This window comes from Schistocerca cancellata, chromosome 1, assembly GCF_023864275.1.
Source record: "Schistocerca cancellata isolate TAMUIC-IGC-003103 chromosome 1, iqSchCanc2.1, whole genome shotgun sequence".
Taxonomy (NCBI): domain Eukaryota; kingdom Metazoa; phylum Arthropoda; class Insecta; order Orthoptera; family Acrididae; genus Schistocerca; species Schistocerca cancellata.
In genome coordinates, this window is record NC_064626.1 from 300,524,186 (window position 1) to 300,551,220 (window position 27,035).

The window sequence follows — 27,035 nt, forward strand, 5'->3', positions numbered from 1 at the left end:
CATAAAGTGTATTTTTCACACAAACATACACTTTTTTTTTAAGTGGAACTGTGCCTATGACATTAACAGACTAAAAGTAGGGTGTATGTTAATGGTGTTTGTTACAGGATTCTAGGGTGAGTCCTTTATGATATACTGTATTTTGAAAAGTTCTCACACCGACACTTGTACAATACATATGATAGCCGACACTAAAAAAAAACTCAAGTGCAGACACTAGTTATGTGCATTCTGACCAGTAACGAGATAACTAATGATTGCAGGTTGTGTTCAAAATGACCACTGTCAGTGACAATACACGCTTCCAGTCTGATATGGAACAATGCTGCACATGTGCTAACGATTCAGCACAGATGTCCGAGCCGGCTGCAGTAACAAATCATTGCATTTAATTTGGTGTAGTTAGTATGTCCTTGCAACAGAGTGTTTCAGCTTTCCCAGAGAAAAAGGTCTACAGCAATCAAATCTGAAGACTGACCGTCCACGGAACAGGTCCAGTGAATCCAATCCAATCAAATCAAATGATTTGGAAACAATTTGTGAAGACAACTACAGGTTCCCCCTAATCTGAAGAGGAATTGGGGGGGGGGGGGAGGAGTAGTGTTTAACGTCCCGTCGACAACGAGGTCATTAGAGACGGAGCGCAAGCTCGGGTGAGGGAAGGATGGGGAAGGAAATCAGCCGTGCCCTTTCAAAGGAACCATCCTGGCATTTGCCTGAAGCGATTTAGGGAAATCACGGAAAACCTAAATCAGGATGGCCAGAGATGGGATTGAACCGTCGTCCTCTCGAATGCGAGTCCAGTGCTCTAACCACTGCGCCACCTCGCTCAGTCTGAAGAGGAATGTCTTCCAGCATCACTGAGAGGTGATCTTTTAGTAGGCTGCGGTACCTGCGCACCTTCAATGTTCAGTCTACGAAAAACGAGCCTATGAGCCTATGGTTTACTATCCTATACCACACATTTACACTACCTGAATTCTGACATTCCATCTGATGAAGTCAATAGGGATTGTCGACAAACCAATAGAGCACATTTGAGAGATTTACCTGGCCATGATTGGTAAATGTGTCTTCATCACTACACAAGATACACAATATGTTTGGAGTATCCTGTCTTAATGCCCATGTACAGAAGGTAACACGACTCTCATAATTGCTTCTATGCAGCTCTTGATGGAGAGAGATGCAATAGGGATGGAACCTATGTTGATGGAGAATGCATACATTTGCCTGGCTCTTGCTACCTCCTCATGCAATTGCATGGGAGCAAATGTGCAGATCAACTGCAATAAGAATATAAATTTCCCACTTTTTGTTTGTTTTGTTCTGCTTTGTTTTGATTTAGGGTGCAAAACCAAGTGGGGTCATATACACCCAAATCCAAACTAGAGAACATGAAGACAGAGAGGAGTCAAAAAACGACTATGTGTCAATCCTAATTGACATAACAAAAGACTGCTAGAAACAGGGACGTGGAGAAAGGGCTACAAAAGATACCATACAGAAATGGAGGTCCAAAAGTGAAAATTAAATGGCCTCTGCCACATTGCTTTGACAGATAAAAATTAAAACGCAGTAGACAGCCTCCGCATCATTTGCTAAAACAGCTGATAACTCAGATGGCAAACCAAAGCTGGAACGTAAACAATTAAAAAAATTGGCCTTACCTCAGGAAGTGGCGGACAGTTAAGACTTGGGCGCAATGTGTACAAAGTGGTGGGGGAGTACCACTTATCAAATGACAACAGCTAAAAAGGTGGTGCCCAATATGATACCTAGTTAAAATGACCTCCTCCCGGCGGGAGGTCCGAGCGGAAGTCATCAAAGCCACTGGGAGAGGCTTAATAATCCAGAGCTTATTCCCATGAAGGGAAGACCAATGGCGATGCCAAGGGGACACCACCTAATGACAGATGCAACACAAAGATCAGTAGAGGAAATATAAGAAATAGTGGGCTGAGGTACGAGGGCTGTAGCCTTAGCAGCAGTCGGCAGCCTCATTTCCTGGCAGACCAACATGACCAGAAACTCACATACACGTCACAGTGGCTCCACCAAGAGTGAGCAAGTGTCAGTTTTCCAGGACCTGTTGCACTAAGAGATGGACAGTGTACAGTGCACATAGACTTTGTAGGGTGCTGAGTGTGTCTGAGAGAGGACACAACTGAAAAGTCTGTGTCGTCAGATGTAGTCTGTGGTCTGATACAGGGCAAAGAGCTCAGCTGTAAATACTGAGCATTGTGCTGGAAGCTCATATTGAAAGACATTGGTGCCAATGACAAAGGCACTCCCAACACTGTGGTCAGTCTGAAAGCCATCAGTGCACACAAAGGTACTACCGTGAAGTTCCATGCAAAGGTCCTGAAACTGAAGGCGACAGAGCAAGGCTGGAGTAGTCTCCTTAGGAAGCGATTTTGGCCAACGTTAACACAGGCCACTTAATGAAGCCAAGTTTTCTATCCAGCATGAGCCCCAGGAATTTCATAGTTTCAATGAATGGAAGAGCAACATGCCCAAGATGTAAGGCTGGTGGGAGAAATCAATTGCTCCACAAGAAATTCATACAAACGCTTTTGTCAGTGGAAAAGCGAAAGCCATTGTCAATGCTCCATGAGTAAAGACGATCAAGACATCACTGAAGATGCCACTCAGTGAGACAGGTCCATGGAGAAATGCATTAGATGGCAAAATTGTCAACAAAAAGAGAGCCAGAGATGCTCAGCGGGAGACATGCCGTTATAGGGTTAATGGCGATAGCAAAGTCAACAACTGAACCCTGAGGCACACTGGTTTCCCAGATAAAGGTGTCCAACAAGACAGAACTCACACACACCTTAAAAACTCGGTCTTTTTAAAAATTCCTGAAGGAAACAGGGCAGGCGGTGACCGAAGGCCCACGTGTAAAGGTTACAGAGGATACCAGTTCTCCAGCAGGTGTCGTAGGCCTTCTCCAAACAAAGGACACGGCCACAGTTTGGGATTTCTGCAGAAAACCATTCATGACATGGGTGCACAAAGTAACAAGATGGTCAACTGCAGAACACCGCGCTCGAAATCCACATTGTGCAGTCGTTAGTAAACTGCAAGACTCAAGCCACCATACTAGCTGGGCATGAATCATACGTTCCATCACCTAGCAAACACAGCTGGTGAGAGAGATGGGGCATTAGCTTGAAGGAAGGTTTTTGTCCTTACTGGACTTAGGTATGGATATGATGGTGGATTCATGCGAACATCTGGGAAATGTGCCCTCTGCCCAGATACAATCGTACGTATTAAGCGGAAAGTGCTTGTCCACACAGAGAGGTGCAGCAACATCTGAATGTGGACAGTGTCTGACCCTGGGGCGGAGGATCAGGATGAACTGAGAGCATGACCTAGCTCCTTCATAGTAAAGGCAGCATTGTAGTACTCACAATTCTGAGAAGAGAAGGGTATCACCCGAGCCTCCTTCACTCGTTTCAGATGGAGGAAGGCAGTGTGATAGTGAGAAGAGCTCAAAATTTCTGCAAAATGATGGCTCAAGGTTTTGGAGATAGCAACAGGGTCCACAATGATGTCATCTGCTACTATCCGGCCAGAAATTGGCAAACGGATCTTGGTCCCAGAGAGCCATCAGACGCTGGCCCACATGACAGAGGAAGGGGTGGAACTGTTAAAAGAACTTGTGAATGGAATCCAGCTAGCTTTTTTTGCTATCCTGAAGAAAGCGACGACACTTTGCACACATCTGTTTATGATGAATGCAGTTTGCCACTGAAGGATGGTGGCTAAGCAAGTGGAGAGCACATTTCTACATGTAAATTGTGTTGCAGCGTGCCTCAGTCCACCAAATGGCTGGGACATGTCATGGTAAAGAAGAAGTGCAAGGAATGGAATGTTATGCAGCAGTTAGGAAAATGTTTGTGACATATTCCACCTAGTCACCATAACTGGGAAAATTTTGTTCTTCGAAGGTCACCAGGGACGAGTAAAGCCACCAGTCAGCCTTAGTAAACTGCCATTTGGGTGTGCACGTAGGTGGGTTGGTTGGTTGATTGGAGCTGATGGAACCAAACAGCAAGGTCATCAATCCTTTGTTTCATGGTCGTCCATTCGGATGGATTTACATCTCAGAAGAGTCAGAACGGTAAAAGGTAAAAGGCTAAAAAGCATAAAAGTGCAGTCGTGTTGTCAACGGTGAAAACAAAAGGAGAGAAGTCAGCAAGTGGGCAACCCCAATGCTATGCTGGAGGCAGGAAATATCTCACCTCTGACGCAGTGCAGGCAAAACTACCTGCTTTTCAAAAGTGTTCAACCGCTAGAATGTAAAAGTGCGTATTGTAAAAGGAGACTAACCAAATCTGAAAAGCGATAAAAACAGAGTAAAAGAGAGAAAAGAGGATCTTGACCAGGGAGGGGAGTCAGGAATCTCCAAACACAGCTTACAGTGGGAGACACGCCAACCCTCCCACCCTGCCCCTACTCCTAAAGGAGATTAAAAACCTTAGAACTCAAAATAAAAACCACTGTCACAGAGGAAATGAGAACCAGTTCAACCAACCGAGAATCGTCTGCCAATATTGAAGGTAAAGTGCGCGGAAGTCTGTACTTAGTACGCAGAGCCAAAAGGAGCAGGTATTCCACCAAAATATGGGCTACTGACTGGAAGGCTCCACAACCACAAAGTGGGGGTGGCTCATTACACAAAAGAAAACCATGGGTCAGTCTGGTATGGTCCATGTCGAGATGACACAGGGTGGTCGAGTCTTTTTGGAAGAGGCAGAAGGAAGAATGCCATGGGACAGTCGTCACCTTACTAGCACAAAGTTTATTAGACAGGGAGGTAGCCTCCCCAGAGTCGGTCCATGACTGTGCAAAGTGGGATTTGATATGAAGCCATAAATCCGACGCAAGAGGGGTTACAGAGAAGGGGGTGTAAGTGACTACTCCCCCAGCCAAATAATCAGCACGCTCATTACCTGGGATACCCACATGGCAAGGGACCCAAAGGAAGTCAACGGAACAAGCAGCATGGTGAAGATCAGTGAGAAGGTCATGGATGGCCAAGACCAAGGGATGGTGGGAAAAACACCGATCAATAGCCTGAAGGCCACTCATTGAGTTCTTACATAACAAAACACAGTTGAGTTGGGACTGTTTAATAAAGGTAAAGGCCTGGGAAATTGCCATCAATTCTGCAGTAAACACCCCACATGCAGTTGGCAGGAGATGATTTTCCATGGCAACAGAGGACATGAGGGCATATCCCACACAATCAGCAGATTTAGAGCCATCAGTGTAAAAACAACAGCATCCCGAAACTCACATAAAATTCGGTGGAAAAAACAACGGAACACCATCGAGGGAACGGAATCTTTCAGACCTCGGTGGAGATCCATCCAAATCCAGGGCTGAGGAACTAACCAGGGGGGTGGGGGGTGGGGGGTGTTGGAGAGGGAACATGGGAGACAGGGCAAAGTAGGAAGCTGAAAATCACGGCGAAGAGAAGCAAGGCGGAGCCCAACCGGTAAACCCGCCCGAGGGCAGGAATCAGGTGGGCAACGTCCTTGGTCTGGGAACAGGATAGAATAGGAAGGATGAGTAGGAGAGGAATGGACAGCGATTGCATAAGAAACCAGAAGCTGGAACCGCTGAACACAAAGGGTGGGGTTCCGAGCTTCAACCAGGAGACTATCAACAGCGCTAGTAGGGAAGGCACCGGTGGCCAAATGGATACCACAATGGTGGACTGGATCCAGAAGGTGCAGTGTGAAAGGAGCAGCCGAACCATAAACTTGACAACCATAGTCCAAGCAAGAAAGCACTAAAGCCCGATAAAGGAGGAGAAGAGTGGAACGGTCCGTACCCCAAGAGGTGTGAGGAAGGATGTAAAGGACACTGAATTTACGAAAACATCCTATCTTCAGAAGTATGATATGAGGCAACCAAGTGAGCTTGTTGTCAAAAAGAAGACCCAGGAAATGAAACTGTGGGACCACAGGTAATAGTTGTGCATTGAGTTAGAGCTCCGGACCGTAGTACAGCGACAGAGGTGGACCACCCGCGATTTTAAAGCAGAGAATTGAAACCCATGTGAGAGGGTCCATGCAGAGGCACACAGTATACCACCCTGGAGCTGGCGCTCTGCAGAGGCCATCGAAGAGGAACTAACCCAAATGCAGAAATCATCCATATACGGAGCAGGGGTGACCAAAGGACCGACGGACGCCACAAGTCCATCCAAAGCAATGAGTAAAAGAAGTACACTCAATATGGAACCCTGTGGGATGTCATTCAAACAGTGCCAACCCAAACCCTGAATGAATGATGGGACAGGAACTGGAGGATAAAAATAGGGAGTGGGCCCCGAAGACCCCACTCATGAAGTGTAAGAAAGATATGATGGCGCCAAGCCGTGTCATAGGCCTTGCAAAGGTTGAAAAATACTGCACCCAAATGGCAGCACTGGGAAAAATCCTGCCGAACTGCGGATTCCAAGCAAAGTAAATAATCAATCGGAGACCATCCCTCTTGGAAGCCACACTGGTAAGGGGACAACAGATTCTGAGATTTGAGGATCCAATTGAGCCCACGGGCTACCATCTGTTAAGTAACTTGCAAACAACATTTGTCAGACTAATTGATCAATAGCTTTTGAGAAACAGGGGGTTCTTACCAGGCTTAAGGAAGGGAACCATGATGCTATCCCTCCATTGAGAAGGGAAGTCACCCTCGAGACAAATACGGTTAAGCAACTAGAGAAGATGTTGTCGTTGTGGAGTACTGAGATGTTGAAGCAATTGTTTATGAATGGAGTCTGGGCCAAAGGCCGTATCACGAGAAGAAGAAAGTGCGGAAAGAAGTTCTCATTCAGTAAAGGATTCATTGTAAGAGTTTGACTGACAAGGGGTAAAACTAAGGTGGAAGCTTCAGCACACTGTTTCTGGTGAAGGAAAGCAGCCGGATAGGAGGTTGATGCTGATGAGAATCATTGGGTCCATGCAAATGCCGTCTGGGAGGGCAAGGCCCGGGAGGGTAGACTGCCGATGGCAAACTTGGAGAGAGCAAAGTGTAGCCCATACCCACGACATAGCGACAGTAGAACCGAGGGAAGAAACTAAGCGTTCCCAAGATACCCGTTTGCTACGTTTGATTAAGTAAAGGGGTTTGGCGTGAAGGTGTTTAAAGGTAATAAGATTGACAATGGATGGGTGCCTCTTAAGGTGTTGCAAAGCTCGACGGCGATGGCAATGGCCGTACTCCACCACAGGGCCTGCCAGTGGCGAAATGGTCCAGATGAGCATGGGATAGCAACTCTAGCAGAACGAACAATCGCATCAGACATGTCACATACGATGTCATCAATACAACCTGATAAAGAGGGAGAAAAAACGTCCTGTGCACTATATAGAGGCCAATTGGCATGTTGGGAAGACTAACAAGGTAACCCGTCCATCAGGGAGCAGGAAGGGAGCGAGAGAATCAACAGGAAGTGGTCACTATCGCTAAGGTCGTCCTGTGGCGACCAGTGTAACGAAGGGAGGATGGAGGGAGAAGAAAGAGAAAGCTCAATGGCAGTAAAGGTACCATGACCAGCACTGAAATGGGTAGGGGAGCCATCATTAAGAAGGCACAAGTCGTGGCCTGCAAGAAACTAGTCTACGAGAAGACCCCGACTAGATGGAAATGCACTGCCCCACAAGGGATGATGAGCATTAAAATCCCTGAGAAGGAGGAAGGGAGGAGGAGGTTGCTGAAGAAGGGCAGTGAAGGCAGGAAGTGTAAGAGTCCTGTCAGGAGGGAGATAAAAATTGCAAACTGTGACCACAGAGTCCAGGTGGACCCTAACAAAAGCAACCACTTCCAATGCAGTTTGAAGAGGAACCCACATGCTAGCAACGTCCGTATGGACCAATGTACAAACGCCACCAGAGGCCCGTTGCGAGCTGACCCGATTTTGACAGAAAGCATGAAACCCACAGAGGGTCGGCGAGTGATTATCAATAAAATGAGATTCCTGTAGAACCACACAAGCTGCAGAGTAAAATGAAATAAGGGATTTCAACTCTGAAAGGTGACAGTAATACCCATTACAATTCCATTGGATAACCACAGAACAATGATTCAAACAAGGGGGGGGGGGGGAGGGGGGGGGTGAACAGGCTAAAGCGAGTCATGCCACCGGGTGACCACCCGTCACCGACAAGGAGGGGGTGACATCCATGAATAGCAGGTCAGAGCCAAGTAGCGAAGATGGGTACAGGACCTCTGGCAACACCAGAAGCTCCTTGTCCCAGGACTTATGTTTCTTCTTCTTTTCTGTTTGAGATCGAGGAGGGCTGTGCTGCAAAAAGGAGCCACCTGCAGAAATATCTGGAACAGAAAGAGAGCGGGCGACTTGGGTGCCCACAGACCATGGTTCTCATGGTCATCATGTGGCAGCAGACCTTTGGCCTGGAAGGTGGGACACTTCTTCTGCTGGGGATGGGGAGCGGCCCCAGGGGGAGAGTGTGGGAACCACAGGGGAGGGGAGACAGGAGAGGAGTTTGGGACTGGGGGAAGGAAGATGTAACTAAAGCATAGCTAGACGTCATTGACACAGGATGAAGACGTGCATACTTCTTACGAGCCTCAGTGTAGGTTAGACGATCAAGGGACTTACACTCCTGTATCTTCTTCTCCTTCTTATAAGCTGGGCAATCTGGTGAACATGGAGAATGATTGCCATGACAATTAACACACACAGGAGGGGGAACACAGGAACTCCCCTCATGGAGTGGATGTCCAGAGTCCCCACAGAGAGGAGTCTGTGAACAGTGGGAAGACATGTCCAAAACGCAAGCACTTAAAATATCTCATAGGTGGTGGGATGTACGGCTTCACGTCACATCGATAAACCATAATCTTGACCTTCTCAGGAAGGGTATCCCCTTCAAAGGCCAGGATAAAGGCACCAGTATCAATGTGATTGTCCTTCGGGCCCTTCTGAACACGCCGAACAAAGTGAACACCCCACCGTCTTAGATTGTCCCTAAGTTCCTCATTAGTTTGAAGGATGAGGTCCCTGTGAAAAAATACACCCTGAACCATATTCCAAGACTGGTGAGAGGTAAAGGACACAGGAATTGTGCCAAGATGGTCACAGGCATGAAGGGCTGCAGACTGGGCAGCTGAAACAGTTTTGATCAACAACAAACCCGACTGCATCTTGCTCAGAGAGTTCACTTCGCCAAACTTGTCTTCAACATGTTGCACAAAAAATAAAGGTTTGGTTTTGCTGAAAGTATCCCCATCAGTCCTGGTGCAAACCAGATAGCAGGGAAAAAGTTTCGCTCCTAGCCGACGAGCCAGACTCTCCTCCCAAGGGGTAGCCATGGAAGGGAAGGCCAAAGGGGCAGAAGAAGCAGCACTAAAAGAATCAGTTCCGTTCAAAGAGATTGCCATAGAAGAATGGCCATAGTTATGGACCAGTATGCATTTTATTTGCATAACATCCACCCTGATCCCTCCGATCACGAGCTTTCCCCACGGGTGCCACCCAGCAACAGTAAGGGCCGTATGACATGGCGTCCAGTGCCGGGAGTTCCAATGCTGCAGGATGACAAGCAACCACTCCCAGGCTTACATGAGGAAGTCACAGCTTAGGTATCAGAAGTGTGATCCCTGTGTTTTCAGGGACCTCAACCAAAAGGGTACATAGGGACCCCACCACACCGGCTGGCTACCGTGCTGGCTATGTACCCTAGCATCAGACAACGACATGAAGGAAAAGATGGAAGGAACTAGGAGGGCATACACCGGAGACACTGTGTAAGGTGCTTTTCCCCAAATGGCTCACACTACGAAATAGAAATTTAGTAATGGAGGTTGAACCCCAGAGGGGGACCAGAGAATGCCAAAAGGATGAGGTAATTACTCAACAAAACCAAATTGCAAAGCCAACATAACCAGGAGGATAGCAGAGCTAACATAAACAAGGACACCAAGAGAAGGAGAGGAGAGGGCAGAGGGGAAGGAGCAAGGACAGGAAACGAGGGGAACGGAAAGGAAATGCAGCCTGGGAAAGAAGGAAGGCTGCAATAGCTCGGTGCCCTGTGCTCGCCACACACGTACTCATGAAAGGACTGTGAGCCCCCTGGGTTGCATGTAGGTGGGCTAGGAGTCAGCGAACAGATAGCACATGGGAAATGGTCGCTCGAGTAGGTGTCGGATAGAATGGACCACTCAAGACAATGGGCAAACTGGGCAGTGCAGAAGGATACATCCACATGGGAATAGGTGTGCGAGGAGTCAGAAAGGAATGTGGGTGCTCCAGTGTTAAGACAGAAGTGGTTAAATTGATTAAGGAGGTCAGCCAAGAGGGCGTCTCTCTGACAGGTTCTGGCAGAACCCCAAAGGGCTTGGCGTGCATTAAAGTCACCGAGCAGCTGAAATGGGTGAGGTAGTTGCCCAATAAGCTGAAAGAAGTCTGCCCTGGTGACTTCGAATGACAGAGGGATGTAAACAGTACAATGGGAAAAGATCAAGTGACAAAGGAAAAGGCAAACTGCAGCAGCTTGTAGACGAGTAGTCAGGGAGAGGGGTTGACTATGAATGTCATCCCCTGTGAACAGCGTGAATTCCCCATGAGATAGGATGCTGACCTCAGGGGGGAGATCAAAACGAACTGGGAAGAAATGTGAAAGCTCAAAGTGGTCTTGAGGATGCAATTTTGTTCCCTGAAGGCAGAGCATAAGGGGATGCTGCGATGCTAAAAGCAGCAGTAAATCCTCTTTGTGGGACCGAAGGCCGCAAATGTTCCAATGGAGGAGAGTCATGACGAGGAAGAAATGAAAAGGGGGGGAGGGGTCACCTCAGCGGCTGCCGAGTGACAGCCTGTGAGACTCACTGCTACAGGGCACAGAAGCAGGAGGATCCTGCTCCATGAGGTCCACAGAAGCATCAGCCAGCTTGTGTTGTTGGTCTGTGAAGTCAAACGCAGAAGAACAATTGGTGGTGTGCACCGGCAGCACAGAGGCCAGCCAGGCTAAGGCATCATGTAGCAACACCTTTGAAGAGGATCTTCGAGTCGGCGAAGGAGAAGACAGTTTGTCTTTGTTGGACTTCTTCAAGCCTTTCTGCTTAGTAGAGGAAGATCAGGTGTTGTTTGGCTGGAGGGGCATAGGAAGTCTTCACGGGAGTACTCCTCCTGTCTTTTCCAGCCTATCAGTTGCGTAGCCGTTTGGCTGGAGGGACGTAGGAAGTCTTCACGGGAGTACTCCTCTTGTCTTTTCTAGCCTATCAGTTGTGTAGCCCCAGTGGCTTCACCCCCTGAGGTGAGAGTTTGATGGCATGTTGCACAGCTGGACAGGGGGATAGCAATGCTACCTTGACACTGGGCAATTTCACAACCTCAGAGCTGAATTTGAGGTAGCATGTCTGCGTGGCCATGTCCCTCATGGAGTGAGAGGTCACAAGAACAGAAGGACTGCCCGCTCATCAAGATGCATGGAACAACCCTGAGAGAAAGCAGCATTGCCAACATTGCAGTTGATACATGTGGGAGGAGGAGGCTGCCAATCGCCCTCATGTGCATCCCTACGAGAGGTTACATATTTGACTGGGTGTCGACAGGATGTTCTACTGTGGTTGAAAAGACGACACTGGTAGCAACGCATCAGGTTTGGAACATAGAGTCAGACTGTGATAATTTCATAGCACCTTTGGTCTTGGATGGAACAACCACTCTATCAAAGGTGAGAAAAAGAGTGCAGGCGGGCACTAAGGATGGATCTACCTTTTTCATCAACCGATGGATGACAATGACACCTTGATCAGAGAGGTAAGATTGTATCTTGGCCTTGCTCAGACTGTCGAACAGCCCAGTATAAATAACACCACAGGAAGTTCTATGGGCCTCGACATGAACAGGGCAGCCGTGGAGAAGCGAGGTGGCAGGCAGTTGTCTTGAGAATTGGAAGTAGTTTTCAAAAGCGAAGTGCCGTTCCGTAAATGAGAGCAGGATTTTACAGGGCCGGCAATGGCATCAACACCCTTCTGAATAATAAACGGATTTACTGTTGTAAAGAACTGATCGTCATCAGTATGTGAAACCACGAGGAACCGTGGTGCAGATGGAAGGCTCTTTGAATCGTTAGCCTTATTCCGTTTACATTTCGTAGATGCTGATTGTGAAGATAATTGGTTCACTATGAGAAAATCCCCCATTATTGCCAACGTCTCCGACGGTGCGCTCCTTTCAACTGAGGGCCCATTCACAAGGGGGTGCAACTGCCTTAGGTGATTGTGTTCACACCTCAGGTCACACCTCCCGAACAGCTGACAGAGGGACCGATGGACAATTTGGGAAAGTAGCAGCTAAGGCAATCACCCGTCCCTGGGCCTGGCTTGAACTGGGGGTATGTGTGAACCCTACCTGTCGTCCCGGGGCTGGGAATTATGCATTACCCAGTCACCTGATACACGTCAGACACGTGGGCTGGCCGTCAGGAGCACACAAGAAGGTAGAAGAAATAGAAGAACATCAAATGCCAAAGCGGAGGAATGAGAGAAGGGAAACAAAGAAAGGAAAAGGGAATGGAAAACAGTGGTGAGACTGTTCTTATGTCAGCGACAAACAACGCAGAACATTCCCAATAACATCCCAGACAATGTTACCCATGAGAGGAGAAAAACAACAGCAAGAGGGTATTTCCAGAACGAGATTTTCACTCTGCAGCGGAGTGTGCGCTGATATGAAACTTCCTGGCAGATTAAAACTGTGTGCCCGACCGAGACTCGAACTCGGGACCTTTGCATTTCGTGGGCAAGTGCTCTACCACCTGAGCTACCGAAGCACGGCTCACGCCCGGTCCTCACAGCTTTACTTCTGCCAGTATCTCGTCTCCTACCTTCCAAACTTTACAGAAGCTCTCCTGCGAACCTTGCAGGAGAGCTTCTGTAAAGTTTGGAAGATAGGAGACGAGATACTGGCAGAAGTAAAGCTTTGAGGACTGGGTGTGAGTCATGCTTCAGTAGCTCAGATGGTAGAGCACTTGGCCGCGAAAGTCAGTAGCTCAGATGGTAGAGCACTTGCCCGCGAAAGGCAAAGGTCCCCAGTTCAAGTCTCGGTTGGGGACACAGTTTTAATCTGCCAGGAAGTTTCAGCAAGAGGATAGGCATGCAGCATGGAAGGGAAAAGATGGCGCAAAGGCTGGGGCCCCGTGGAAGCCAAGCACGAACCCACCAAAGAGTGGCAAGTCAGCTGCCCCCTCCCCACCTCTGTCTTCTGTTGTCACACTTGTTTCACTCTGTACTGCATCGTATGTTACACTACCACTTTCACATAACTGGTTGAAGAGGTTGATAAATAATTGCTAAGATGGTTGTCGTCTATTGGGATACCTTGCCGTGTACACCATACAAGAACAAACAACATTCTTCCTACACTCTCCACACACTATGAGTATGTTGGCTTTTTCTGCTATGGTAAATCCCATCATCCGCTCATGACCTATTGCTTAGACTGTCACATGCTAACTGTCTAGCAAGTTGCAATGCACTCAAGGAACACACAAGCTCACTGTAAGTTAAAAATTAGCAGCATCGTACCTAGCAACTATGCAGCTGGAATGGCACAAACAAGTGTCCTTACCCTCTCCCTTAAAACCCACATCCTTTCGTCTTTCCCTCTCCTTCCCTCTTTCCTGATGAGGCAACAGTTTGTTGTGAATTTTGTGTGTATGTTTGTGTTCGTATGTGTGTCTGTCGACCTGCCAGCACTTTCATTTGGTAAGTCACATCATCTTTGTTTGGTCTTTAAATATGTCTGCTTGTGTCTGTATATGTGTGGATGGATATGTGTGTGGATGGATATGTGTGTGTGTGCGCGGGTGTATACCCGTCCTTTTTTCCTCCTAAGGTAAGTCTTTCCGCTCCCGGGACTGGAATAACTCCTTACCCTCTCCCTTAAAACCCACATCCTTTCGTCTTGCCCTCTCCTTCCCTCTTTCCTGATGAGGCAACAGTTTGTTGCGAAAGCTTGAATTTTGTGTGTATGTTTGTGTTCATTTGTGTGTCTGTCGACCTGCCAGCACTTTCATTTGGTAAGTCACATCATCTTCATGAAATCCTCCCCACTCCACCTAGAGTGTCTTTCCGCCATCCACCTACCTTTGTAACCTCTTAGTTCATCCCTATGAAATCCCCAAACCACCTTCCCTACCCTCTGGCTCCTACACTTGTAACCGCCCCCGGTGTAAAACCTGTCCCATGCACCCTCCCACCACCACCTACTCCAGTCCTGTAACCCGAAATGTGTACACGATCAAAGGCAGAGCCATGTGTGAAAGCACCCACGTGATTTACCAACTGACCTGCCTACACTGTGAAGCCTTCTATGTGGGAATGACCAGCAACAAACTGTCCATTCGCATGAATGGACACAGGCAGACAGTGTTTGTTGGTAATGAGGATCACCCTGTGGCTAAACATGCCTTCGGGCACGGCCAGCACATCTTGGCACAGCGTTACACCGTCCAGGTTATCTGGACACTTCCCACTAACACCAACCTGTCAGAACTCCAGAGATGGGAACTTGCCCTTCAGCATATCCTCTCTTCTCGCTATCCGCCAGGCCTCAATCTCCGCTAATTTCTAATTTCAATTTGCCGCCGCTCATACCTCACCTGTCTTTCAACAACATCTTTGCCTCTGTACTTCCGCCTCGACTGACATCCCTGCCCAAACTCTTTGCCAACCAACGGTTGTTAAGGGAGAGGGTAAGGAGTCATTCCAATCCTGGGAGCGGAAAGACTTACCTTAGGGGGAAAAAAGGACAGGTATACACTCGCGCGCGCACACACACACACTACTTTGTTTTTAGATATATTTTTCCTTCGTGGAATGTTTCCTTCTATTATAACTATATATATATATATATATATATATATATATATATATATATATATATATATATATATATATATATATAACAAAAAGAAAAAAGATATACCATTGTGAGTAATTCCTACCTACCACCTTTTACAAATTACAGTAATAGAAATTATTCTGCAGAATAGAAGGAGTTGACAAGGAGTAACTTCTTTGCTTTGTTTGCAAATTTTGCTGCCTGTCAGACATTCTACATGACTGGGTAAGTGACCAAAAATTTTTGTTGCAGCATTTTGCACCCTTTTTTGTGTTGAAGACCACTGTGCGCCCTTTTTTTGTGCTAAAGACAACCTTAGTGTGGAGCAATGAATGTAATTTTTCCTTCTGGTACTGTAATTATGTACACCATTGCCCCTTTTGAACCATACTTCATGAGGGAATAAATATACAATGAAGCAGTAGACAGAATGCACAAGTCCTTAAACAGATGTCTACAATATGATCGTGGGTGAGCACTACATATTACTCTTTCAGCAAATTTTTACACAACAAAGACTTTCTTTCTTAAAGATAAGCCCAAAACATTACGCCATATGACATTATTGAGTGAAAACATGCAAAATATGTCAACTTACTGACTTGTCTCTCCATGAGATTTGCAATGATTCTAAGTGCAAATGTGGCTGAACTAAGTTGTCTTAGGAGTTCTAAATTGTACTTTTGCCAATTTAAATTCTGATCAATATGGACACCTAAGAATTTTGAAGTTTCAAAAGTATTTATTATTTCGTCACTATGTTTTACACGTATCACTGGTGTAGTACCCCCAGAAGTGGAGAGCTGAATATGTTGTGCCTTTTTGAAATTGAGGTGAGACCATTCACAGAAAACCCGTCAATGATACTTTTAACAACTTCATATATCATGTCTTCTGTTTCTGCATGTATGCTTGGATTGATTACGATACTAGTTCAATCTGCAAAAATAACTTATTCTACTTGCCTATTAAATGGTAGATGGTTTACATATATGAGAAACAACAGTGGACCTAAGATTAAGCAATAGGGAACAACTAATGTGATTTTTCCTTAGTCAGAATTATGTCCCATGCTGTACTGGTTGGATTACTAAGTACAACTCTTCGCAGTCTTTTGTTTAGAAATGACATTATCTGTAGGTTGGCTATTCCATAAAACCCAAAAAACTTCAATTTATCTAAGACAATACTGAGGGTCACACAGTCAAATGCCTTAGACAGATTGTAGAAAATAACAACTGGCACTATTTTATTATTTAATGCTCATAAAATTTGGTAAGTGACCAATTAAATGGCATTCTCAGTAGATCAACTTTACTGAAACCCAAACTGTTATTTGCTGAGGATATTATTGTTGCTAAGGTGGGATGCTAATGTAGAATACACCGTATTCTCAAAAATTTTGGAAAATGATGTCAGCAGTGAAACAGGTCAGTACTTATTACACCTTTTTTAAAGAGGGGTTTAACAGTGGCCTATTTCAGTCTCTCTGGAAAAATTCCTTGAGTTAGTAATGAATTATATAATGCAGATAAGACTAGGCTTATTAAAAAGGAACGTACCTTTGATGCTTCCATATGATTGAATTTTATGAAATTAACTTTTTCAACATACTGCTGTGACTTCTCTCTTGAACTGTTTGCCCCTATACTTTTTACTATATTTAAGAAATGATTATTAAATACATTAGCTGCCTATGACTCATCATTTACAGCACTTCCATCCAGTTTAATTGTGATGTCACTTGTTCTGTGGCTGATTGTGCTGTCTCTAATGTCACTACATTCCATATAGCCTTAAGTCTGTTGTCAGAATTTCTGGTTTCTGGCATTATGTGCAAGTTTATTGATTTTTTAATAGCCTTTCTTAGTAATTCTGAGTAGTCTTTGTAGTGTGCAACTACTTCAGTGTCCCTACTTGTTCTTAAAAGATACATTTCCCTTTTCCTTTCACAAGATACTTTAATCCCTCTAGTGATCAATGGTTGTTTACATGGCTGTTTAGTGTCCTTTCTGATTAGCTTATGCAGAAAGTTATTTTCAAACAATGATATCGATTTATCATGGAATAGATTAAATTGGTTCGTTATAAATTTAAAGAAAGTACCATACTTGGAAGCTTTTCCATTACATATGGCACATAGTGACAGAAACCAGACTCCCTCAAGTGAATGAGCAACTTGAATTGTAATAGAAACACGCAATATTGAAACTTCAGTCAAATAAATTGTATCTTAAACATATCATTCTAGAAAAAGAGGTATTCTAGTAGTTCTGTTTTCTTCGTATCAATTCTGACAATGTCTTTTATGAAATTAAATAGTATAACATATAAACATCACAAAATACCAGTTACCTTGTGTTTCTTGGAAATACTCATGTTGGTTGCAACTGTGACAAACTACACTTCAGGAGAGTTAGCTGTAGAGGGTTACAGTTGCCTGTCACCTTTGAACCTACTTTGTAACTATCATGAAAGTACAACGGCTAGATGATAAGTCTTTATCCCATGTAAACATCACAAGACATTAGTCATAACAGGCAAAATGAGCAAGGTTTAATGAGACACTACATAACTGTGCAGTCCCTATTACGTTTCTCATATGTAGCACTGAAATTCCAATATGATAAAAACAAGTTATTTACACTAACATTGTATAACAACCACCATGCACTATCCCCATTATGGCACTAGTGCAAAGTTACTGACCTTTGCTGTATGTGCTGTAAAATTAAGGGACTTAGACAAAGTAAAAAAGTATATGCATTTTAGAAAGCAGAATCCTATGTCTGAGTCGTAATAAAAAAAATTCTGATTTTTAAGCAGTATTTGTACTTTAATTTGCTCATGTTGCAGCTTCTGAGAAGTGACACGATAAAAAACAGTTCTACTTCATCCCTAAAATTCTTTCATCTACTTCCAGCAATGGTGTGGGATCAGAATGTATTGATCTGTATTTACTTTTTTCGTAGGGGAACAGTAAGTTGTGTAATGTTATTTTGCCAATGACATTTGTGTCATATCATCACAATGATAACAACAAGCTATGCCATTGGCAATACTAATCAGTGCACAAAAATACCCCAGTTTGGATAAATTAACTTTTGTTCATGACTCTCAAAACATTTTGCATTCACACACTTCCACAGCAGCAATAAAATAACTCCTTACATTCTATTATTTTCTGGAACCATATACTACATTCATAATGGAAAGAAACAGATTTGATACCTGGGTCAAAATCAACAGGTAGTTCTGGTTTTAACAGAGGAAGATCACAGTAATTGAGTTGGGAGATATTGCAATCAACACCAGTGCTGCGTAGCAAGTTTTGATCATGTGAAACAACTACTTTGCTGTCTTTTGTAATTTGACAATCCAGCTCCAACATATCAGTTCCCAAAGCAACAGCCCTGTAACACACAACATAATCAACTATGAAGTTTCTTTAGTTATTTTCCATGAAGAGATATATACCTGTGGTATTTTAAAGTGTGTCTATACCTTCCAATACTTTGAAGAACAGTTCAGGTATATTTCTCATGTAATCTAAATAACAAGGTTAAAAAAGGGAGTAATTAAACACAGAACAAAAGTGGAGTGCCTTTTTACCAACTGCTGAAAAAAAATTACAAGCACATGGAAGAAGAAAAGCCAGTCTGAGCCCAGGATCAAAAGATAAAAATAAGGTAGAGAAATTAAGGAGATAACTATAGATTATGGACTATTGGTAGCTCACTGGCACTCTGGAATTTGATTCTCAGTTATTACAATTAATTGTACTTCTGTTAGTCCTTTCTTACTCATTCAGTCACTCTTGATAAAAAGTTCACAGAGACTCATCTTCATATCACATCTACTTCTTTTCCAATACCATCATAAGGATTAGAGAGTTAACAATTATACTGTTAATTCGCAAGAAAGACACTAGTAGGAGAAACATGGTAGCAGACAGACATTTTTTCTTATAATTATTTCTCTTCAATATCATTTTGAGACAGACAGGATTTTACCTTTGACCCCATATTTTCAATAAGACGTTACCACTCTCTTCCACAACTTTTTTGAATGGACTGCTATGCTATGCTTATCTCTCTCTCTCTCTCTCTCTCTCTCTCTCTCTCTCTCTCTCTCTCTCTCCCCCCCCCCCCCCCCCCCCCCTCTCTCTCTCTCTCTCTCTCTCTCTCTCTCTCTCTGCATCCACCTCTCATCTGTTATTGTTCCACAACCAAAATTATGAAATTGCAAACTCTGAGGAGAACTGAGAAACATTGTTAAAAAACTGAGATTGTGACCTGAGTGTCAATCTTCTTTTGAGGAGGACAGGGAGCGCACACAGATGCACATCACATCACTTGAGCACATTTCACATCTACTGAATACACCACACATCTACAGACTGAATCCTGCCAATTTCAATACATTACAAGGAAGTAAACATGTCAAAGAACACACAAGAGGAAGACAGTCCACATCACTGACACCGCCCACGCCCCCTGGTCCATGACCCCAATTTGGGTTTTCAGCTTCACGTTGTCGACTGCCTTTGTCAAACAGTCAGTAACATTCTTCTCACTTGTGATGTATTCCAAACTTATGTTGTTGGCTTCCACCTCCTCATGCACAAAGAAAATCTTCAGATCCATACGTGTAGTCCTTTCAGAAGCCTCACAATTTTCAGCAAGTTTCTTCGCACCTAGATTGTCAATGAAAATCTTCATGGGGTGGTGCAGAAAACAATCTTCACCAATTTCACCAAGAAAGCTATTCATCCACTTTGCTTCTCTTACAGTTTCACTCAGTGCAACAAACTCTGCTTCAACAGTGCTTAGTGCCACAGTTTCATGTTTCCTGCTGCTCCAACTTACTGCTGCAACCCCCAAATACTGTCAAATATCGACTAAAGGATTTATGGTGGTTTGGATCAGCTCCCCAGTCTGCATCAGTAAACATCACGATCTTCTTACCAGTCTTACGGAAAACAAGTGCATCATTCATTGTATCACGTAAATAGTGTAGTGTGTGTGTGACAGTATACCAGTGTTCCTCTCTTGGATTGTTGCTGAACTGGCTCATGTATGTCACTGGGCATGCTAAATCTGGCCTCGTACCCATATGCAGTTACTATGAGTTCACGTTGTATAGCATAGTACATACATGGATCAGCTATTGATCGCAGCATCTGTTACTTGCTCAGGAACTCATCAAGTGTTTTGTTCCATCTCCTGCCCGATTGATGCAACCCACAGATGCACTTTCCTAATTTGCAGATCCACTCACCATTGCGCAGTTCTTCTTGATCTGGTATGCCATTGAATTTTCTTCTTAGTTTGTCAGTGGCATCTGTGAAACGCATGGGTAGTTCCACATAGACCTCATCTCTGATGTCAGCCATCAAATACGCTACAACAACATCTAAATGGTGAATTTCCCAGTCTTGTTCAACAGCTGTTCCCATCAGTAGTTGCATACTTTTCATTTTTACTACTGGACTGTAACTTTTGTCAAAATCTATGCCTGGTCCTTGCTCATTTCCTAAAGCTACCACTAGTGCTCTGTGCCTAGCAATTCTTCCGTTTCATCATATTTCCATTTGAAGACCCATTTTGTTCGTATTGGTGTGTGTTATTGGTATGTGGTACAGATGTCCAGGTTTGTTTTTGCAGTAGTTTTTCCAATTCTTCTAACATCGCTTCTTGCCATTTGTTTCTATCTTCAGCTGATATGACTTCCCGTACACTTTGTGGATCATTTTCTCTTCGTGTACTCTCATTCGCTATTGCATATACCTTCTTTTCTTTTGTCTCATAGTCTGTAGGCATTTTGGTGGATTGACTTGTCATCCAGAATGTGTTCTGTAGTTTTCATTTATTTCAGATTCTTGAAGTTGACAGTCATTATCCTCTGTTGTGGGGTAAACGCTTTCAGCACTCTCATCCTTGTCAGCACTCTCCTTCTCAATGTCATTGTTTTCAGAAGGCAAGCATGTTTCCATAGCTTCGCTTTGTTCAATTTCAGGTGCCTCTTCTGTTTCCATAATATCCACATTCTGTAATGCCTCTTCGTCATCTGTGATGTTAGTGGTCTTCAGGTCAATCACCTTTGCAACACTTTTGCTGTTTTGCAGGAAAGAGTCTTTCATCAATTAGCACATCTCTGGAAATAGTTGTATTTCCTGTCATTGGATGCCACAGTCTGTAGGTCTTTATAGTTTCTGAGTATCCAATCATTACATAAGGCTGTCCTTTTGGTTCAGATTTGTCACACTGGTTTTTCATTTTTGGCCAAGCACGAAATCTGAATAATCGCAGATGATCAATTTTTCGTTCCCGTCCATGCCAACGTTTGTAGGGACTTTCTCCATCATTTTCTGTTGTTGGACATCTATTTTGCAAGTAATTTGCTGTAGCTATTGCTTCACCCCAGAAATTTTGTGGCAATACACTCTCTAACAACAAATATTGCACAATATTTGAAAGAGTTTGGTTGAGCTGTTCTGCCACACCGTTTTGTTGAGGTGTGCCAGGGACAGTCAACTGCCTCTCAATACCTTCTTTTAACAAGTGTGTTTTGAATTCTTTATTCATATACTCATCTCCACTGTCTGAACGTAATGTTCGTATCCTACTCTGTTGACAATTTTCTGCATATGCTTTATATTCTTTAAATGAATGAAACACTTCACTTTTGGCTTTTAGTAAATATATCACTGCATATCTCGAGTAATCATCAATAAATGTGACAACATATTTTGATCCACCAACTGACTGTGAGCCAGACACACACATTACATCACTGGGTATCAAACGTAGTGGTTCATTTATTCTGTTTACAGTCAGTTTGGGGAAAGACTTGGCTTTCATCTTGCCTTCGATGTACACACTACACATTTCAGTTATCTGGTCATCAGATGCTTCGAGAGTAAGTCCACTGCATTTGACTAGTTTCTTTGCCTTTTTGATGTGAATGTGACCTAGTCTTTAGTGCCAGAAATCTAGTTCCTGACTAGTGTTAAGATTTGCAGTATTGTCACGTCCACTCACTGTCTTCACAAAAGTAATACAAATTGCCTTTTCTTGGTCCTTTCGCAATTATTTCCCCACACTGTTTCCTCACAATGCCAAAGCCAGAACTCAACAAATATCCCGTTGGTAAGTCATGTGGTATGTTGCTCCACTGTCCAGACTCCACACATCGTTTCTTTTGTTTTCACGGAAAGTGGGGTACATCGCATGTGAATACACAATAGTGCCCAACAAGATCACACTTAATTCCCTTGTAGCGTGAAATTTCATGTTAATGTGTTTCACTGTCAGTAATGCACTTTTGTTAGCGGTTAATGCAACAGAATTTGAGGATGTTTTACCTGCTTCCTTTCTCTGGTTTACTTGTTTGTCATTTGAAACATTATCGCCAAATTGTGGGAAGTTTCTTCTAATGTGTCCGTACTCCTGACTACAAAAACATCGTCGACCATGGTCATATGTTTTCTCATAACTGCTGTGACTGTTATCACGCTGGTTGTTCCTGCGGCCTTGTCCCCTTTGAATATTTCCGCCACACTTCGTTAGTTGTGGTTGTCCTCTTCTGAACGCTGAAACCTTTAAGGCTCTCACTTCACTTTTGCATTTCATGTTTGTATGTCGTCCTTCTTCTTTTAAAAGATGGCTTTTGAACTTCTTAAGTGAGAAATCCGACTCATCACATCGTCGCATACTTCTTGCAAAAGTCTCGTACTTTGAAGGTAGACCCATCAAAGTATGCACAGCTGCTTGCTTGTCTGATAATTCAACGCCAGAACCCCGAACTTTGAACAGAAGTGCATTGCGACTTGTAAGTTAATCTAACATTGATTCATCTGCTTTCTTTTCGATGTTCACGTATTCCTTTAATGCAAGCATGCCATCCCACAAATCAAAATGTGTATGGGAATCTTTCAGCACATCCCATATCTCTTTCACTGTTTCACAGTCTTATCATCTACTGTTGTTAGCAGAATACCCATCGACCTTTCATTTGCTTTCTGTTTGTCTGCTGTGGGTGTATTTCCCATGCCACGATCAATAGCACAACAACACTGTTTGCTTATGAGAATCCCCTTAATTCTTTGTGACCAGTGACAGTAAGTATCTGCATTCAACAGTTCAATTTTATATTCATCCACCATGTTAGTGATTTAAATATATCGTGCAGCAAAGAAAGACCCTCCACTCGTAACCCTGTGCCCATCCTCAAAGAATTCAGTCACGCCCACCGCCCTCACAACGATTTCGCAATTTCGCCCAAAAATCCTCTTCGCAATCTGCAAAAGGGAAAAGTCCTCGGTACTCACAGTTTCTGAACATCTTGAACAATTCCACAGCCTGTCCTTGCTGAGATGTTACCCTCACACACTGCTGCTTCAGATTGGCGATCCCGGGCCCATAACCTGTTAATCTTCTTTTGAGGAGGGCAGGGAGCACACACTGATGCACATCACATCACTTGAGCACACTTCACTTCTACTGAATCCTGCCAATTTCAATACATTACAAGGAAATAAACATGTCAAAGAACACACAAGAGGAAGACAGTCCACATCAATGACACTGAGGTCACTTTGTTTTGAAGGAGACCGACAGTGATATGGATACCCAAGTAAACTGTAGAATTCACAGTCTTGGACACAATTTAACTTGTATGATCTTGTAGCTTTTGAGATTATATCTATCATAAGTTCTATAGTTTATAAGTAAATGTAGCGCAATAGTTAACTTTTGAACAGAAAAGGGGGTGATTTAAGTTACATATAAAAATAAACTGATGTGTTAAAAAGTAGTAGCAGTAATGTAAAATATGCCTGAGAGTACAAAAGATAAGAAATAAAATATATCTAAAAGAAACACTGATATAAAGAGAGGTAGCTGTCCTAGATGATGTCAGTTGTCTCACTGTGTGGGTAGTCAAACAGTGTGCAATAGCAGTAAAACAGGCAGTGTCACTAGTAGTACATCAGCTTACATTTTACTGGGAGTGCCTAACTTGTGTTGATATTGGTGTGCTGTGCAAATATCATCATCGGCAAGTAGCTCACAGAATCGAGATGGAGGCTTAACAGGAACTAAACTGTGACTTGATACCACTACAATGCAATCAGTTATAACAAATCTTTGAAAATGTGAAAGTAGGCAGTTTGTGATGAAATTCACATTGTCCATAAAGGAAGTTCTCACAATTATTTTTCAGGTTAGCATATAAGGCGTGTGTGAGAAAAGTAATGAGACTGACTTTTTTTTATACGCCAAAGTTTTTTCTTTTTTCAAACAACAATACTTCCCTTCTGCAACTTTACACCAGCAGGGTTGTTCCCACTCTTGATAGCAGTGATGAAAGGCTTCAACTGGTAGGGCCTTTAACATGTTGGTCACATTGTTTTGAATGTTCTCCAGAGCCCCAAAATGACATTCTTGTAAGATATTTTTCAATTTTGGGAAATGGAAAAAATCACAAGACTCATATTAGGTGAATATGTGGGCTGTGGAACAACAGGAATGCTTTTTGAGACCAAAAAATCTGTGATTGAGTGGCCGTGTGACATAGGGTGGTGTTACGACGCAGCATCCACTTGTCTGCAATGTCCGGTCTCACTCAATGCACTCGTCTGTAAAACACTTGAAGACAGTTTGTCCTGGAGGAACATATTCACAAGAGCACACACACATTCGACGTTTTCATTGGTTTTTGAAGTTGAAGGTCTCCCTGAGTAAGTTTCATGTTCAACATGTTCTCGTCCTACCAAAAATTATTTGGGCCAGCGAGTAACTTGTGCTCTTGATAAGAAATGTTCCCCATGGGCCCTCTTCAACTTTTCAAAGGTTACACTCATAGATTCCCCAAGTTTAACACAAAACTTGATGACATAACATTTCTCTAAATACCGCTGTTCCATTTTTGTACCACACCTTCACTTATCCCTCTCTAAGAAATCATGTAATGGCTGTACAGCGCTTAAACTTGAACAGCACATCTGGAAGGGATGATCACACCAGTCTACAAAAGTAGAACAACTCGGCGTTGCCAGATTGCTCGCAGTGTTGTCAGTCTCACAACTTTTCTACACAACTCGTATTTCAATTGTTTCCAGTATATGAAGTAAAATACCTTCTTCATCATATAAAACCTTTAAATGAAATTTGATACTGGTTGTAGCATCACCAGTGATGCCAATGTGTTCATCACACATTGCACTTAAATCACTGCAAATCTTGGGGAGACAGAAATAAGTAAGTTGACATATTTTGCATACACCCCCAGGCTGCAGCTGAGCCATGAAGCTGCAAATATTGTGCAAGTTTCATAGGAGAATTTCTGTGAAGTTTGAATGGTAGGAGACAAGGTACTGGTGAAAGTAAAGCTGTGAGGATGGGTCGTGAGTTGTGCTTGGGTTGCTCAGTCAGTAGAGCACTTGCCCTTCAAAAGCAAAGGTCTTGAGTCTGAGTCTGCGTGTGGAACACAGTTTTAATCTGACAGGGAGTTTCATATTTTGCACATTTTCATTTAATGATGTCATGTGGAATAATGTTCTGGGGTAACTCTTCTTTAAGAAAATGAGACTTCATTGCTTGACAACATGCTTTAAGAATAATATATGGAGCTCACCAATGATCATTTTGTAGACACATGTTTAAGGAGCTGAGCATTCTGACTGTTGTTTCACAATATATTTATTCCCTAACAACATTTGTTGTAAATAATCCACTATGATTCAAAAGGAACAATGATGTACATAATTACAATAACAGAAGGAAGAATGATATTCATTATCACCACATTAAGTTTGTCTATAACAGAGAAAGGGGTGCACAATGCTGTAATTAAAATTTTTGATCAGTTAACCAGTGATATAAAATGTCTGACAAACACCAAAGTAAAATTTGAAAACAAATTGAAAGAGTTTCACCTTGATAACTACTCCTATTCTACAGAAAAATTTCTATTATTGTAATGTGTATATTTCTGTATATTTTTGAATTACCATGCAATTTGATCCATGGAACACAAATCTAACAAACTGTGTTGATACGTATATTCCTTGCATTACACAGTACAGTTTCAGCCTATCTGTCTGATATATCCATTTGCCTGCTGTACATCTATTACAATTACCACACTTTCGCCACCTGAACTTGAATATTTGTCATTTCTGTCACAATATATAATCCTTCTACTTATTTGTGTGTCTGTGGCTTTAAAACTGGGAAGACATTGTGCTATTCTGTCAGGATCATGACCGTTACAACATAATTTGCCTTCCCTTCGGTTCACCAATGTTGAAAATTTAGTGTAAAAGCGTCCCCTCTTATATAGGTAGTTGACACTATTTGAGTAATAATTGTTATTTTGAACAACCTACACAATTTGATCAAAAGTATCTGCACCCCCCCCCCCCCCCAAAAAAAAAAACACGTGGTTTTCATATTCGGTGCATTTTGCTGCCACGTACTGCCAAGTACTCCATATCTGCGACCTCAGTAGTCATTAGACATCGTGAGAGAGCAGAATGGGGCGCTCCGCAGAACTCACGGCCTTCGAATGTGGTCAGGTGATTGGGCGTCATTTGTGTCATACGTCTGTATGCGAAATTTCCACACTCCTAAACATCCCTAGGTCCACCGTTTCCAATGTGATAGTGAAGTAGAAACGTGAAGGGACATGTACAGCACAAAAGCATGTGTGTTGACTCACAGCGACCGTTAACAGTTGAAAAGGGTCATAGTGTGTAACAAGCAGACATCTATCCAAACTAACACGCAGGAATTCCAAATCTGCATCAGGATCCACTGCAAGTACTATGACAGTTAGGCAGGAGGTGAGAAAACTTGGATTTCATGGTCGAGCGGCTGCTCATAAGCCACACATCACACCAGTAAATGCCAAACGACACCTCACTTGGTGTAAGGAGCATAAACATTGGACGAATGAACAGTGGAAAAATGTTGTGTGGAGTGATGAATCACAGTACACAATGTGGTGATCTGATGGCAGTGTGTGGGTATGGCAAATGCCCGGCGAACATCATCTGCCAGCGCGTGTGGTGCCAACAGTAAAATACGGAGGTAGTGGTGTTATGGTGTGACCATGTTTTTCATGGAGGGGGCTTGCA

At 43.4% G+C, this 27,035-nt stretch overlaps 1 protein-coding gene across 2 annotated transcripts in view; it reads right to left on the reverse strand.

Annotated features, from left to right (window-relative positions):
• Positions 1-27,035, reverse strand: part of LOC126172185 (lysophospholipase D GDPD1-like) — a 155,743-nt gene that overhangs the window by 92,890 nt on the left and 35,818 nt on the right. For both annotated transcript variants that reach the window (XM_049920859.1, XM_049920860.1), the window contains one exon: positions 18,125-18,306. In XM_049920859.1, the coding sequence (XP_049776816.1) occupies positions 18,125-18,306 (182 nt within the window). The remainder of the gene's footprint in view (positions 1-18,124; positions 18,307-27,035) is intronic.